Source organism: Nothobranchius furzeri, chromosome 17 (genome assembly GCF_043380555.1).
Source record: "Nothobranchius furzeri strain GRZ-AD chromosome 17, NfurGRZ-RIMD1, whole genome shotgun sequence".
NCBI classification, from domain to species: domain Eukaryota; kingdom Metazoa; phylum Chordata; class Actinopteri; order Cyprinodontiformes; family Nothobranchiidae; genus Nothobranchius; species Nothobranchius furzeri.
The window spans coordinates 46195246-46212735 of record NC_091757.1 but is presented as its reverse complement, the minus strand read 5'-3'; the positions used below and the strand labels follow the sequence as shown (position 1 = coordinate 46212735).

Here is a 17490-nt window from a genome sequence, read left to right as displayed (position 1 = left end):
TTGGAGAGGGAGTTTGAGAAAATATTTTTAACTCTATGGGCGGCTTTTCAGTGACACTGACAGCACAGATGAAACAAAAAGAAAGAGAAGTGTAAGAACGACTGATGTGAAAAAGGCAGGAGAGAGGCAAATGAGATTTACAGAAATTATGCAACTGTTCATCTTTGGGTCCAGACGGGTGATGACAAGAGAACAGGAAGCACAGAAATAGTGTGTGTGTGTGAGTCAAGTGCAAATGTTATATAAGTAAATCAATGAAGGGAGAGCATTGCAAAGACACAAATTAATCTTTACTCAGATTACAAGAGTCAGCCGCATCTGCAAATGTCAGTCACGTTAGTCATACACTTACGCTGTCGTCCTGGTTCCAGTCGCTGGCCTGGCCTCCGCTAGCGCCGCTCAAATTACTCTGAGATCTCCTAGAATGAAATGGAAATATTATCTGCAATGTTCTCTGAATAAACAGAGTCCATCAGTCTTGTTTCCCTTTAAAAAAATAAACCACACACTTGCCAGGGGTATTGCTGCTGAAAGCTGTGCTATTGGTGCAACTCATATTGATTGATACACAGAATCAATGAAAGATTAAGTCGGTTATGTTGTTCTTCTTGTTACAGTGCAATGTTCCACAAACAAAACCTAAGCGTTGCCGCAGACCCGGCACAGCACGGTCTGCTGAGTCTGCCTGCGACTCACCAGATCCTAATCGGATGGAGCACAGTGAACACAAACCCCAGAGAAGGTGACATTAAAGACCAAGTTCACTTGTTTTATTCAACACATTTGCAGTAGTCCTAGAGCCCTTTTTACAAGACACATCGTGCCGGCAAACCAGTGTAATATTACCGCAATGGTGCATCTTATAAATGCACCATGTCGGCATGGCCATGCGCAAATTTTGCTGCATTCATTCCGCCTCGCTTGGTAGCAATATTGTGGTAATTTTCCATCCATCCATCCATTTTCATCCGCTTATCTGGAGTCGGGTCGCAGGGGCAGTAGCCTAAGGCGAGAGGCCCAGACATCCCTCTCACCAGCCACTTGGGCCAGCTCCTCCGGAGGAATCCCAAGGCGTTCCTGGCCAGGTGAGAGACATAGTCCCTCCAACGTGTCCTGGGTCTCCGTATAGGTCTCCTCCCAGTTGGACGTGCCCGGAAAACCTCACCAGGGAGGCGTGCAGGGGGCATCCTGACCAGATGCCCGAGCCACCTCAACTGGCTCCTCTCGATGTGGAGGAGCAGCGGGTCTACTCCGAGCCCCTCCCGAATGACCGAGCTTCTCACCCTATCTCTAAGGGAGAGCCCAGCCACTCTTCGGAGAAAACTCATTTCGGCCGCTTGTATCCGTGATCTCGTTCTTTCGGTCATTACCCAAAGCTCATGACCATAGGTGAGGGTAGGAACGTAGATCGACCGGTAAATCGAGAGCTTCACCTTCTGACTCAGCTCTCTCTTCACCACGACAGATCGGCACAACGCCTGCATCACTGCAGATGCAGCACCAATCCGCTTGTCAATGTCCTGATCCATCTTTCCCTCACTCGTGAACGAGACCCCGAGACACTTAAACTCCTCCACTTGGGGCAAGACCTCATCCCTGACCTGGAGAAGGCATTCTACCCTTTTCTGAATCATGAGGTAATTTTCTGTCTTGAAAATTGACTCGCCTTGGTGCAACAGAGGGTGGTGTCATAACAACGTGGGGAGTTAATGCCGGCAACTATAAAAACAGACCATAAGTTTGCCTTTAGAAATAAATCAGCTGAAATGGCAAACTGGAGCGATGCCGCACTCCAGAAGCTTCTCTCTGTTAGAGCTGAAGGTCAGATGACCAGAGACTGCATGGGGACTGTTGGGGACAGACACCTTTAGGCGCGACTTGTTAAAAAATTCTTAATGAGCGCGGCTTCAAATGCAATAAATAGCAATTTAAACAGAAGTCCGCGGCAGTGCTGACACCGCCCCCATACCTCCTTTATGCCACCACCGCCTAATCTTTTGTAAAAAGGACATGATTGTACCACATTATCGTCACGATCTGACCAGTTATAAACGACCCAAGGCTCCCGTTGCTGCAACTTCATTGCACTGATTTATAAAAACGGCTTAGTAGAAATTAATGCCTTGTGAGGGGCAAAAATCTCTGGTGCTCCTGTTTAGGGAGGTAGAAGTCAGCCAGAAGAGAGGTGAGCAGAGCACGGCAGTATTTGGAGTCTTATTTCCTAATATTTGAACGTCTCTTCTCTGATTGGCTAAGAGCAACGCGACTCTGTCACTGAATCAGTTTGCTTTGCAGCACAGGTTTTATCTCCACAAATCCCACGAGCCTGAAGGAGTTCTGTCATGATGTAGAGTTGCTAATGCTAACAGTTAGCTTCTACTAGCCGAGACAAGCTCTGCTCACTCTGTGTCGCCAGCTCAACAACAGCCTTCCCCATCACAAGCCAAGATGCACAAGTTCATGAATGCTAATTTTCAGTGTGATGTAGATCTGACTGACTGACTATTTTCAAATTTAGCCTGCACGTTAAACTCAGAATGATCAATCATATTTCAAAAATAACAAGTAAAAGACATTTTCTCAGTGAGCCTGGCCTTTAAAATCCACCTGACAGATGCAGTGGCTGACAGTAAAACAGTGACGTAGACTGACCGGTGCTGTGTGCTTTCACTGGCAGTCACTGTGATAAAGGCAGGGGAATCCTCCATGGCATCAAAGTACTCTGTATCTTCATCTTCATCACTTGCCTCTTCTTTGCGCACCCGTTCACTCCCTGCAGGTGAAACGTCAGAGTCCACAAAGAGAATGTGTGAAAGCAGCTGGACCATCTCAGGGTAGTGAAATACAGAGGAAGGAGTGTATAATCACATCCCCGTGGTGATTAATCACGGAGTAACAAGCTTAGTAAAATCACTAATGTTTCTGCTGGTTAACTAGCCTGATCCAATGTTTTAGTATGTAGGCCTACTTCTTATAGTATCAGCTGAGCCATAATTAGACAAACTAGCTCACATCTGAATGGAAAACTAAAGGAGAGCTCAAATAAAACCAAGTTCCGTATTTTCATGAGCGATCACATGATCAGCTCTTAAACCCATCAGACCCAATATGAAGTTTCTCCACATGAAGACCTTCTATAATTTCAAGCCTCAGGCTCCACATGACTAAATGAAATTAGATCCAGACTGAGGCCCGGAGAATAAAGTAAACGCTACTCAGTCTCACCCTGGTTGTTGGTTGGGGCACTGGGTGGACTGGAGACGAGCGTGGGTGCTTCTCTCCACGCTCGCTCAAGGCTGTTATGCTGTTTGGCGAGCTGCTCAATGGTCTCCTCTAGGTGGGTACGCTGCTCTCGCTCATACTGCAGCGCCCGCTGCCACCTCCTGCTGTGAGTCTCAGCTAAGTCCAAAAAGTCTCGACACGCCTGAGGAAACACAAGATGTTACTTTTCTATAGGATACCAAAACAAAAGTTTACAGTTTATCCTGAAAAGAAGTGATCCGAACTAAATTTTCCTTGGATAAGTAAAACGTTTCTTTTATAACTAAATCATGTACTTTTCTAACCTTTAGCAACAATCAGACATAAAGATAATTGTGACAATCACTGTAATCGTGGTTCCTGTTTGGAGGAATCATGAAAATGTTAATTGGATGCCTGTTAAGTATTTAGTGGCTCTGCCTGCTGCGTCAAATGGGCTCCATCTAAAAGTCTGACTTCTCTTGATTGAGTCGAAACAGGAAGACAAAAAAATAACCAACTCATGACTGTTTGAGCCATGAGGGGGCGTCAGCGCTGTTCTGACTTTCACGGCTGACTTAGAGGTTACTTCAGAGCACTGATTTATTACACGTCAGCAACGGTTGGCTCTGCATCAGGAGCTTCACAGGTTTCCTCTTATTGAGGTCAAAGGTCACTGAACTGAAATAATACATCTCAGCTCACTTCACACTAGTAAAAACGTCATGTGAAGAACAATCTCTCAGATTTCTTTTAACCAAAACTTTGTCTCAATTTGACCATCTAAGCCATGGTTACATGTGGTTTAATGGTGTCGTTGGCCCCAGAGCTGCAGAGGTAACAATTTTAAGATTATCTCTGCAAGGAGGTGCAGTAAAAAACTGCAGAAACAACCAGTGTTGGGAAAGTTTCTTTAAAAAAGTAATTAGTTATAGTTACTGATTACTTTGTCAAAAAAGTAACTCAATTACTAACTGAGTTACAAGATTATAAAAGTAACTAATCACCAAGAAAAATAACTACTTAGTTACTTTTTTCATTAAAGCATGTAAGAATTACTACAATAGTGAAATATAAATGACTAATGACTGGAACATAATAAAATGTATGTCCAAATGTTTTTTATAAACCTGAATAATTTAAATAAATAAGCACTTAACAGGAGGACCTACTAACAGGAACATTACACTTATCTAGACTATTAAAAGGTCACTGTGTGATATTTAACAAGACCCCAATCAGCTAAAATTTAAAATTGCAAATAGAAACACCTGTAAAGGTTCCTGAGCCTTTAAATGGTCTCTCAGTCTAGTTAAATTACAGAAATAAATGTAATTTTGCACAGCATTTTAATTTTTCCAGCTTCACATAATTGTGTGTTATTAGTAGCATTTCTGTTGCTAGTAATGTAGTAATGATTAAATAAATAAATACAATCCTTTAAAATGACAGCAGAAGAGGCACAAGCCTGATGGAGGACTTACATTTACTAACCTGGGTCAGACCCAACCACAGAAGAGCTGAAGCTGGGTGGTAAACACACACAGGTAGTTCTAATAACACCTGAGCTCCATGACGTCTGAGACTGATGCATCAGTGTTACAGCGGGGCTAAAGACATGATCAGAAACAGGTTCCAGCTGGATGATATAGGAAGGTAGAAGGTCATGGCGTCCGAGCCAGGGGTGGATTTAGAACTGAAGAAGATCCGGGGCTCAACACACACGCGCACACACGTAACACGCACTAGTCTTTTCATAAAACATTCGGGGCTTGAGCCCAAGTAGCCGGGCCTAACGCCGCCCTTGGTCTGAGCGGTGAACAGGTGAGCGGACCTTCGGTACGTCCCGCTGTCACGCCAAGAAGGGCACGGCTGCAGACCCGCAGATTCCCACCTGCAGCAGCGAATCTGCGGGTCTGCAGCCGTAGATATTCATCACATCTTCCTCGTTCTTCACGGGCCGTGATGCGCTTGGATGAAAACATCTAACTCTTTAGCTCCTGATCAGCTGATGACAGCTTCAACACACCGCGCTGCTTAACACACGCATTTCCTCATCAGTAACAGAAACGACGTTTTGATCAAAGAAGACGGCAATTAATTAGTTTGCTCGTTACTGGAAGAAATATTTTTTTTATTAAAGCGGTTATTTTAAACGGCGTTATTCCCATCACTGCTCTGTTGTGTCTACAGCATGCGGTGACAGTGAGAACACTGAGGGTCTCCGCCCACCCGGCCAATCAACATCGTGTTTGTAAGTGTGTTACCGACACCTCTCTCTCCCTGGCTGCAGCTGAAGTGTGGCGGTCAGAAAGCCTCACACTGCTGCTCAACATTCGACAAGCACATAGTAACGCACAACCTTCCATCCCCAGCAACGGTAACGGCATTGCAACAGTGGGAAAAGTAATTAATTAGATTATTCCGTTACCTAAAAAAGAACGCCGTTAGTAACGGCGTTATTTTAAACGGCGTTACTCCCAACACTGGAAACAACCCAGGATGTAATAATATAAAATTGTTTCATATGTGTAAAAGTTCTCACTGCATGAACTTTAAATAATGACGTGTGTATCTGATGAATAATTCTGGAGCTGAAACTGGTTCAACATTCTAATTATTTCAAATCAAAGTAAGAAAAAGTTAAAAAATTTAATCATGAGGTTATCTTTCATAAATTACACAGTTAAACAAATGATGACAAGAATAATAATTTTTTAAATCAGCATTTGAAACGGATACTTTGCAACTTTTTCATATTAAAAAGTCACCCAGACCCCTACCGCCCCCTGTGGTCAGAATACTGCACATGCAAATTCAGAGTGGCGAGCCCCATCTTTTGTACTTGGAAAAAAATGAGCCGATATAGTGATGAACTGCCCCTGTAGACACTTATGAAGGCTGGGGGAAAATTTCAGCAGTTAGATTAGGTGTTAAAAATACAGCAGGGAGATAAGTTTCACTTTTGGTTCTACTAAACAGACACTAGGTGGTGCTAAAAGCAAGTTAAAACTGCCTAGAGTCCCTTTAAGTACTTTTTGCTCACACTTTTAGCAAAAAATTAAAAAATGTTTATTATAATGAATATACTTGATCATTTCCCATTTATTAACTATATTTGGGGGCCAAAAAGTTAGAGATGCTCCAAAAAAGTCAGCTGGTGATCAGAATAGCCAGATTTTCTACCTGACCAGCTTCAAATGGAACTTTATAGAAAAATGGTTCCCAGAGGCTCACCTTTTACTTTTTGTAATTATTTATGGATCCTGGTCATTTTTATTGATCCTGCTTTTTTTAGTACTTTGAGATTGCTGAAATATGGAGTGCTATACAAATACTATATTATATTATTTTCATCATCATCATCATCATCATCATCATCATCAGTGATCAGCAGGTATTAGATCTTCCTTGTGGACGTTTTCAATGTCAGAAAAGGAAGCTCTACTTCAGTAATGCTGACAGGACAGTGCTATTGTCCAGTCCAGTCTACATCTGCTACTTTGTGCTTGTGCGAAGGCCTTTAGCAGCATTTTAGATTCCTCAAAACCCTAAAAATGAATGCAGACTTTCTCTCTCACATTTTCTGAATTTCATCATCTAACAAAGATGGTCTTAAATCGTGTCAGGAAGGCTGGAACATGGAAAAATAATTATAGTACATTTTAAATCTTCATTATATAAAGATTTAGCGGAGTGATGAATATTTTATTGCCAATAAGAAATCATTTCATCTTAAAACGACGGAGCATCCTTGTAATAAAATGCCTCTGGAATATTTTATATCATAAATCTTATAAACCCTGAAACATGAATGAAAAGACTGAATATTTTACAACTACAACTTAACAAGACAGATGAGATACATTTTTTACTGCTTCCCAGGCAGAAAACTGTCAGCCTGTCTCTTACCTTCATCAGTCTTGCATCAAACTGCTTAAAGATCCACTCTGAGCTTCTTTTTAAATATAACCAGTGCATGTGATGGTGTGGTTCCCCCCCTCCAACTCAACCGTGACACGAAACTAAAAACCAAACTTAAAAAACATCACAGTTCCACTTTTTTAATGCTGACTCTTCAGTAAAAGAGCAGACTGCATGTGACTTTATGAAGAATAAAAAATAACAAAGTGAAAATGGATTTGTGAGTAAGAGCAGTGGTGCCCCCAAGGGGTGGCCAGCGGTAGCCATGGCTACCCCTAGAAAATTGCTGTCCAGGGAAGACCAGTGTTCTTTAACTCATTCGCTGCCAGCCGTTTCCTGATCGGTAAAGCCCTTCGCTGTCAGCGTTTCTCACCGTTTTTACTGTTTTTTAAGAGTCACAGAACGTTGAGCGGTAGGATGATGTCGACACCAAAACAACCAAAACAAAGCGAAGACTCACCTCTCACATCAGGAAGAATCAGGGCGTTTCGAGCATTATCTGTTCTTTCATAATCTGTTGTTAAATTGTGATCGGCAGAAGGTCTTCCGGTTCGCGCCTCACTTTTTTTACAGCAGCGGCCCAAAACGATCTCCTAACACATGGATTTTCTGCTTCCTGATCACGTGTCGTGTGACGTATGCGGATGAAGATTGGCTTTAGAGCTGAGATGTTTGTTCTTGCGGTGCGGGGGGCTCATTCCAATGCCCACACAGAAAAAAAAAGTGCAAATGATAGCTTTAGTCGTCAATGGCCATGAATGAGTTAATAAGTCATATTAATGTTGTAAAAATTTTTTTTATGAAAATGAATAAATAGCATTTATTGCATCTCTACTGGCTAAACTTTCCCAGATTTACCACGAGGATTAATTTGGTGTGCCACCCCAAAATTTTCTCTGGTCCAATGGCCACCTCTATGAAACTTTTCTGGGGGCACCACTGAGTGAGAGCTGGAATTAAAGGGAGACAAGGCAGTTTTGGCTTGCCTTTAGCATCCCCTAGTGTCCGTTAGTAGAACCGAAAGCGAAGCTGTGCGTTCATCTTTGTAACACCTTAATCTAACAGCAGAAATGTCTCCCCTGCCTTTGTTAGTGTCTACAGGAGCAGTTCATCACTAAATTAAACAAATCAGCCGTGTTTACGATCTAAAACACGCAGGTAACGTGCTGGAAGCAGACTGCAGCACCAGGTGTGTCAGCTAGTCCAACAGACTGGACCGGCAACTCTGAAGTTGCAAGTGGAATATTCTGGACAACTGGGGCTAGGTGGCCTTTCATTTACCATGTAAAGGGTAGTTTTAACGCATACTGGCTCAAAAAATGGTTTAAAAATATGAAAAAGTTGCTAAGGGTCCCTTTAAGGTTAAAAATCGGTCAGATTAAAAGTTCTGGAAAAAAGTGATAAACTGCAAATTAAATAGTATTTATAATCATTTTAAATGTCCTAGCTTGTTTTTAGATATTTAGTCTCAAAATGCTGAATCAGCATGAAACAAACAGATGAATTAAATTGTAATGAAGAAAAAAAAGAGTGGGCCGTTGAAAGCTCTAGCTGGAGAAGGTTATCAGAGTTCATGCACATTTGAGAGGTTAGGTCAACGGTGAATGAACTCAAGTGAAACCTTTCCTCAGGCTGGGGTCAAATCACAGGATGCCTGTGGTAAACCACTCCGAACAGCATTTGATCTGTTACACAACCCAACAAGATCTTTTTCTTCATAAAGATTGCATTTGAAATGTGATGTTTTTAACAAATCAAATGTTTTTTTTTCCACATAATGTAAATATACTCCTGTTATAATAAAACATCTGAAAGTACTCTTAATCTGAAGTAACTGAACAGTAAAGTAATGCCAGAAGAGCTAATAGCATTTTGCTAACCTGTTACAGTTAATCTACTATAATTCAAAATATCTTATGAGTATGCAGCATATAGGGTTCATTTCAATGCAATCGTTAAATAAATGTGCTAAATTTAGACCAGCTTGTTACCATTTATATAAAAATAAGATGAAATTTGCTGTTTACTCTTTTTTTTCCACAACAAAAGTTAAAAACTAAGATATGTAGGAGAACTATGAATAGTAAAAGTAGCCCATCTAACAGATTAAAACTGATATTCAATAATCCCATTCAGAACGACTGAATGATAAGCCTAACTCTTGATCACAGCTCTGCTAGTAGCCCGTGTTGGAGAGGATAAGACTCCCCTGAATCAAGTTCACTCAGCAAGTTATTTTCTGCTCCACTAATCAGGACATCCTTGGGAGCAAAGCAACCAATCCGTGCAAACTTATCCGTTAAAACACGGATCAATCTGTCGATTTAACCCTCTGCCCACAGGCTGTCAGGAAGCACGCAGGGGGAGGGGTGTTTGCCAGAAAATAATCGATTTAAGTAAAAACACAAACTGGAAAAAGATGCTAAGTGAGGAGGTTATTTAAAAGCTTCTAAAATGCATGCAAATGCAAATAAATGAAATGTACATTCCACAAGGATGAGATAATGGTGAAAACTCTATGTCAATTTAAAATCGCTCTGAGTTTATAAACTGCATATAAAGAATATCGGAAAAACATGCATTTCAGCCACAACTCAGTATCGTTTACCTCGGATCAAAATGCAGAAAAACAATGATCCCTGTATAATTGCTTGATTTTAGTCAGAGCAGGTCTGTCAAACTGTGGTCCAGTTAGTTCTGGCTTTCCCCCACAAGCTTGGACAGGAGGGGGGGGGGGGGGGGGGGTGCCATGCCTTGAGAAGAGTTGGCAGCAGGGGCTATTCCTGTCACCCACACCCAATATCATATCTAGTATCTCTCCTTCAGGGCCTCAGCGCTCCCTGAACTCCCATCCAGTGCTGACATACCCATAGAAAGTCTGTGGTATTCACCGCTGAGGAACACGGGAAAGCACTGCCGCAGGAGTGGAAACGCCAGGAAATAAAAACAAAAACACTTCCAGGCAACAAGGTGAATCAATAAGAGCTAACAGAGCTGGTAATGTCTCAGTGGGTTAAACGTGATCTGGTGTAAATGAGCCTGTGTGAGACCATCTTATCTCACCATCATCACTCATTAACCAGGTCGTTATGCACCACCGGTATGCCTGACAGAAGAAGGCTTGCAGGACACACATCACTGCTCCCATGCTGCTGCAGCCTACCGTAGCCTGCTTCACCCTCAGTACTCACATTGATCATAGCATTGGAAGTGATGCGGAAAAGTGTGGCCCGCTCATTGACTGCCTTGATCTTCTCTCCTCCCTCCAGAGGGACCTTAAGACCTTCGAGTTCACTGAGGGAGCGCTGCAGGGCGGCACCATGCTTGGCGATCAGGTCGTTGCATGTGCTGAGGTCATCAAGCTTGCTGATGAGAATCTTCAGGGTGCCCTGGAGCTCGCTGCGGTCTGACTGTGATGTTGGCTCCTCATCCCCCGAGTCATCTAGAAATAGAAATAAAAAACTTTATATTATCAAAGAATGATTTTAACTAGGGATGTCTGATACCATCGGCCGTAATCGGCATTAAAATGTAATTTTAGAAATTGTAGACATTAACTCTTACTGACAACCTTTCCATGTTATCCATCAAAACCTGTTCCTTTATTTTAGCATCATTGTAGTCATTTCAAAATGAAGACTTTACAGCCATTTACAAAACATTGAGCAAAAAAGAAAGACTACTTAAGATTTAAAAGGAAAACAAGACATTAAAACAGGTGGTGTCAGAAGGAGTCACGGAGGAAATTCAAACAAGGATGCTGTTCATCTTAACAAATAACATATTTGTTGCTTCTAATCTAACCTGCTGACCCTTTAATGTCTGCAAAATGCTGCACTGCTGCCTCATGCACACAGGTATGCAGAGTATGCTGCTTCACATTGCAACGGGCTGTTATGTAGCTGCAAGGAGAGACATAACAGCCATAGTGTGAGGCAGCATTACAGTAATGAATTCCCCCAAAGAACATAGCAGCTGGTTGTGACCTTGCAGAGGAACAGACTGTTTACAGCACGTAGGTAGGACACGGATCTCTGCCTGGGGACTGTGGGGACAAAGATTTTCACATTTAAACTTGTCTAATACCTGCAATTGTCTGCACAGACAAGTTATAAACAAGTATCAGAAAAAATATAAAACCAAGCAGCTTAGATCATTTTCTGCAGGAATTGTTTCCCTAAGCTACGTAAGTGATGATCGCCTGGCTTATTCTGGAGACATCATGAGTTTGACATTTGTGTTTTTTGCAGTGAAATGTGATCCCCCTCCTCTGCCTGAACAGTTATGACTAATACTTTAGATAATAATAAACTATATTGTTTTTATATGAAAGGATATAAATTTTAAAACAAATGTGATAATATCTGCAAAACATTACCTGATCTTAAAGAATAAAAGTTTAAAAAACAGAAGGAAAATAAATCTTTCTCACCAATTTTGCTTTCCTGGGTTTTTTCAGTCAAATGTAACAACATTTCATCAAGAAACAAATAGCACAAACACATGCTCAGCTGTAAAACTTTGAACAGACTTACTGGAAAATGCTGAATATAATAAAATTATCAAAAGATTTTTATAAAATGCACCTCAGTCTTTATGCAGCAAGGATCACCTAATAAAGAACAGGCTGAATATTATGGCAAGAGAGAGTAAAAATAAAGAGTAATAAAAATGAGGAATTCTTCAGGACTGTTGATATTCAGAGAGAATAACAGCAGCAGACAGTAAAATGTTTTTTGAGCCAGTTCTAGGGGAGTCTGAGAGGATAATGAAATCAGCCTTTAATAGATAACGCCTGACTGTGGGAAGAGCTTTAAGCCATTCATTTAGTCCTTTGTATTATATAAGAAGGTTCTATTAATTTCCTACTAATGTTTTACTGGATAAATTCAAAAGTATGAATGAATGTTACAAAAACGATTATTCATTCTAAAAACAGCAATGGATGTGGCACCCGGGACTATTTCCAAATTGGGTCCATTTTAGTCAAAATAGCCTAATTGGAGTTATTTAAAAGCTAAAAACAATGAATAACTGTAGGAGAAACAATACATCATATTAATTAGAAACAACAGAAGACTTTGTTAAAGGTGCAATGCGTAAGAATGAAGTAAAAATAACATCCTCTGGTCAAATTTGGTTACGTGAGTTTCAGTTAGAGATCAGCACCAGAAGATTCTAGTTGGCGAGTAAAGACGAGCCATACCCAGTAGCTTGATAAGTATAAATACATTCTACTGTAATTTCAAGGTTTTAGAAATTGAAAAAGTAACCTGAAATTTTTTAGAAGACTTTTTTTTTCACCGTTAACTTTGTTAGCTCAATGTTAGCCTCTAGCCTTCTTTACCTGATATTAGAGTAAAACAAAAAGATGCCATGGCGTCTTGCTTTTTAACCCTCTGGAGGCAGGCGTTGCAGATTAGCAACGTTAAAGCCTACCTACCTGGTTACTGCACATACATATTTCATGTGCATTGTTTAACTCAGAAGTACCCCTGAAGGACTTAGTTGTTCATCCTTTTATCAAAACTTATTTTGAGCCTGAGAGGGTTAACCTTGCATTGACGCAGACTGCACTGCATGCAGTACTGGAGTGTTCCACTAGGGGCACAGTAGAGAACTCAGACCGGAAAAAGTGCTGGGTTTGTGGGTACAACCAAAACAAACACGGGGTCAATAGAAGAGCTCAGTAACTGGTTAATTTTAAGATCACAACAGAATAAAAGACAGCAGTGGTGTCGTAATTTGTATGAAAGACCTCTAAACCAGAGACAGAGTCACCATGGTGAGTGTGTCTCACTCATTTTGTCAACCCCACCTACTGGTTACTCGTCTAATGCAACATTCAGACGCACCGTGTTAATTTCAGGGGACGCGAACAAACGATGCTTCAAATCAACTAAAGTTAAACACTAAACTTCGCTAAACATCATGTATATTAGGGCCCTAAGGGTTCTGGGTTATTCCTGTTTACTGGCTTAGGATCTTACAAATCACTGCTTCTTTTTGACGGTCGATGTCGAATAAAAAATGCCGGTGCTGTATGGCGTTTAAAGCGTGCCACAACCCGTGCACGCGCATTGGGTCCACAGCGCGCGTGTGAACGGGACTCGCGAGCGCAAATATACATGGCGAGAGGTCATTTGTGCACTGAGAGGGAGCAAACTGTGTCTGTGAGCGCACAAGGATGTGCACAAGTGACAAACCTGCGTGCGCGCGTTGTCAACGAGCACACGGCAGAGGAAAACGTGCGCGCGCGGCAGCCTCTGTGCGCGCTCGGCAGCCTCTGTGCGCGCTCGGTTTCTGACTCCTGCTCGCTCGGCTGTAAGGGCTTTTGGCACTCTGGAGGCGTGGCCTGTGGCAGATCTTCTCTGTCCTCTGATTGGTTAGTTTACCCCGCACTTTACCCTCTATCTATATAAAAAATTCTGATATTCCATAGTTGCTGGCATAGCTCAGCTGGGAGAGCGGGTGATTCTCGTCCTGGAGGATCCAGGTTCGAATCCGGGCAAGGACAATGCAAAAGATGTCATGTTAATTTTTCTTAATTTCAGGTATTTTACAGTTGTGACCGTTCAACTGTCATTAAACGTCCCAAGGTTTGCTGGGCAGTGTTTTAAAAAGTGCACATAAGCTAGATGGTTTTAACCATATAAAATTACATTTTTTGTGATACTGGAAAAATACATACTGAAATAAAACTACTGATTGAAAACTTTATGACTGTGGTTGTACAATATATGACTCACTAATACACTGCAAACTCCCTTAGAGTGGGGCTTCCAGAGAGAGAGAGAGAGAGAGAGAGAGAGAGAGAGAGAGAGAGAGAGAGAGAGAGAGAGAGAGAGAGAGAGAGAGAGAGAGAGAGAGAGAGCGAGAGAGAGCGAGAGAGAGAGAGCGAGAGAGAGAGAGAGAGAGAGAGAGAGAGAGAGCGAGAGAGAGAGAGAGCGAGAGAGAGAGAGAGAGAGAGAGAGAGAGAGAGAGAGAAGTTCTTGCCTCATTAATGAATTGCTTATTTTTTTCAGTATTTAATTGACAAATCATCCTTTCAAATAATTAATTGATGAGTTACATAATTGTCCATTTCATAAAGAAACTGCATATCAAGCTTTCATTCAGATGACCTTCAACAGTGCTGCACCCTGCTGAGGGACATCCAAGAAAAACCTTGAGATGGCCATTTTCTGTTCACTAACTTGCTTTAGTAAATCCTTACTTTTGTTAAATAAATCAGTGCACCAAACTTGACTCAGTCCATTCAACAATTCTAAATGGACAATTATGTAACTCATCAATTAATTATTTGAAAGGATAATTTGTCAATTAAATACTGAAAAAAATAAACAATTCATTAATGAGGCAAGAACTTCTCTCTCTCTCTCTCTCTCTCTCTCTCTCTCTCTCTCTCTCTCTCTCTCTCTCTCTCTCTCTCTCTCTCTCTCTCTCTCTCTCTCTCTCTCTCTCTCTCTCTCTCTCTCTCTCTCTCTCTCTCTCTCTCTCTCTCTCTCTCTCTCTCTCTCTCTCTCTCTCTCTCTCTCTCTCTCTCTCTCTCTCTCTCTCTCTCTCTCTCTCTCTCTCTCTCTCTCTCTCTCTCTCTCTCTCTCTCTGGAAGCCCCACTCTAAGGGAGTTTGCAGTGTATTAGTGAGTCATATTTTGTACAACCACAGTCATAAAGTTTTCAATCAGTAGTTTTATTTCAGTATGTATTTTTCCAGTATCACAAAAAATGTAATTTTATATGATTAAAACCATCTAGCTTATGTGCACTTTTTAAAACACTGCCCAGCAAACCTTGGGACGTTTAATGACAGTTGAACGGTCACAACTGTAAAATACCTGAAATTAAGAAAAATTAACATGACATCTTTTGCATTGTCCTTGCCCGGATTCGAACCTGGATCCTCCAGGACGAGAATCACCCGCTCTCCCAGCTGAGCTATGCCAGCAACTATGGAATATCAGACTTTTTTATATAGATAGAGGGTAAAGTGCGGGATAAACTAACCAATCAGAGGACAGAGAAGATCTGCCACAGGCCACGCCTCCAGAGTGCCAAAAGCCCTTACAGCCGAGCGAGCAGGAGTCAGAAACCGAGCGCGCAGAGAGGCTGCCGAGCGCGCACACAGGCTGCCGCGCGCGCACGTTTTCCTCTGCCGTGTGCTCGTTGACAACGCGCGCACGCAGGTTTGTCACTTGTGCACATCCTTGTGCGCTCACAGACACAGTTTGCTCCCTCTCAGTGCACAAATGACCTCTCGCCATGTATATTTTCGCTCGCGAGTCCCGTTCACACGCGCGCGAGTCCCGTTCACACGCGCGCTGTGGACCCAATGCGCGTGCACGGGTTGTGGCACGGGTATGACGCGATAGTGCTGCAGCGATAACTTGGGGTGGACTCGGCAATCCTACAGGCTAGCATATTGCTCTTTAGCTTCAATGAAAGGAGAAAAACTGACAACCCCCAGATGGCTGAAAAGGAAATGAGTTTCAATGTAACCTTCCTTCTAACATGACTGAGACATTTGACAGTTTTGTGCTTATTTCACAGTAAAATTCGTACATATTTTAAACACAAGAGATAAAAAAAAATCCTCAGTTTTAAATGTTATTCATCAGAAAAAAAAGTTGTACTGAAGCTAATTATTATTGGCAATAATGTGTGCCAGGGAGATGGTAGTAAAGTCTAGAACTGACTCCTCATCGTGCACAAATAAAATACAAATGTGATGATTTTGGATGAAAAGGGTACTTCCTGTAAACTCTTCTTCTGCTGCCATTCCTCTAATCATTTTCCTGACACCTACTGTTCAGAATCGATTCTGTAAAAAGTGTAGTGCTTTTTAACATAAAAACAAATAATCCCGACATGATGAATGCATTGACCTAAAGGAACAAATATGTCTTTAGGCAGACAAAAATATATTTTCAAAGTGGCATGTTGATTCTTTAATGTCACTTTATCTTTTTAATTTCATATGGAAATTATTGTATAATTTATTAAATAATAATTGCCTTTTGTATATTTCATTTAAAGATCCTAATTTACATGCAGTAGTAAAACAACAGCACAAGCCTTTCTAAGCAAATGATAACTATTTTTGCTTTCAGGAAGGCTGCAAAGATGTTCAACAATAATAAAATATAATATTGTCCAACTCTAAAATCAGGAATAACCCAGAAATATAAAACAATTTGCCACTCAAGCTAAAGCTTGAGACTGATCACAAACTAAAGGAAGTGAATGCAGAAGTCTGACTGAACTACAGTAACCTCAACCCTCTCCTGCATTACGTTCACAGAGTGAAACCGCATAGTAACGTCTGGATTAGGGCTCGTTCTGAGCTGCTGTAGGAGGAAAAAGACACAAAGCACTAAGACACGTCATAGAAGCACGAGTCTGAGTAGGTCAGTGTCCACATGACAATACGCAACAACAAATTAAACGCGAACGATGCTACTTTACTACGGAGGAAAAGTCATTATCACAGCAAGATCAGCTGAAATAGAATTTATATTCTTCATTTACTTTGCTCAAAAGAGTATTCTCCGGGATCCTCCAAAGTGGGGTTGCAATGATTGCTTTCTATTACAGGTATGATACTGACTGCTCATAAACACTCCACACAACTCAATAATAGAAATATTCTTTTGAAAACAGATTTCATAGATTCCTTTCTACTTACAGTGTTTATTTCATACCACGACCACTTCTCCTTTCCAGAAAATAAAAATATTAGACCTCCTTTAGAGTACTTACAATCTGCAGCACATTCAGCTCCTTTTAAACTGTGCCAGAAATACTTTTTCTATAATGTCTTTTAAGGTCACAGAGTCAGATCAATACATCATCGGCAAAATGTCAAACACCACCAGATGAATCTAGAGGCCAACATTTTCGTTCATAAGAATATCACCCAGATCTAGAACCAGGGTTTAAACCCGTGTAAAGAACTATCTCTTGGGTACACATTCATTGATGGTTCACCCTCGTTCAATTCTAACCATTTCCCTTCCTGCAGCAGATGCAGATGGATGGATTCTTGTAGCAAAGTCGGCACCGGGAGGCAAGGACAAAAACCCAATACCACATAAGTCATGCCTCAAGGGCACCTATGTCCCCCACCCCCCACAGCTCAAAGAACAGCCATACTAGCACACATACAAGTCAGGTCCTTGTTTATCCACTGCTGCACCATGAACATGCACAGATTTAGAAATAAACAGACGCGTATGCACAAAAATGTCCAACTATTTTATGATGATTTAAAAAGGTAAAATGCAAATGATGCAAAAACCTCATGTGCACCTAACAGACCCTGCAACAA

General features: G+C 41.4%; 1 protein-coding gene across 3 annotated transcripts in view; it reads right to left on the bottom strand.

Annotated features, from left to right (window-relative positions):
* osbp2b (oxysterol binding protein 2b) overlaps positions 1-17490 on the bottom strand; it is a 61780-nt gene that overhangs the window by 8818 nt on the left and 35472 nt on the right. For all 3 annotated transcript variants that reach the window (XM_015973031.3, XM_015973032.3, XM_054731732.2), the window contains 4 exons: positions 10356-10606; positions 3226-3424; positions 2653-2773; positions 353-419 (listed from right to left, as the gene is read on the bottom strand). In XM_015973031.3, coding sequence (XP_015828517.3) covers positions 353-419; positions 2653-2773; positions 3226-3424; positions 10356-10606 — 638 coding nt within the window. The remainder of the gene's footprint in view (positions 1-352; positions 420-2652; positions 2774-3225; positions 3425-10355; positions 10607-17490) is intronic.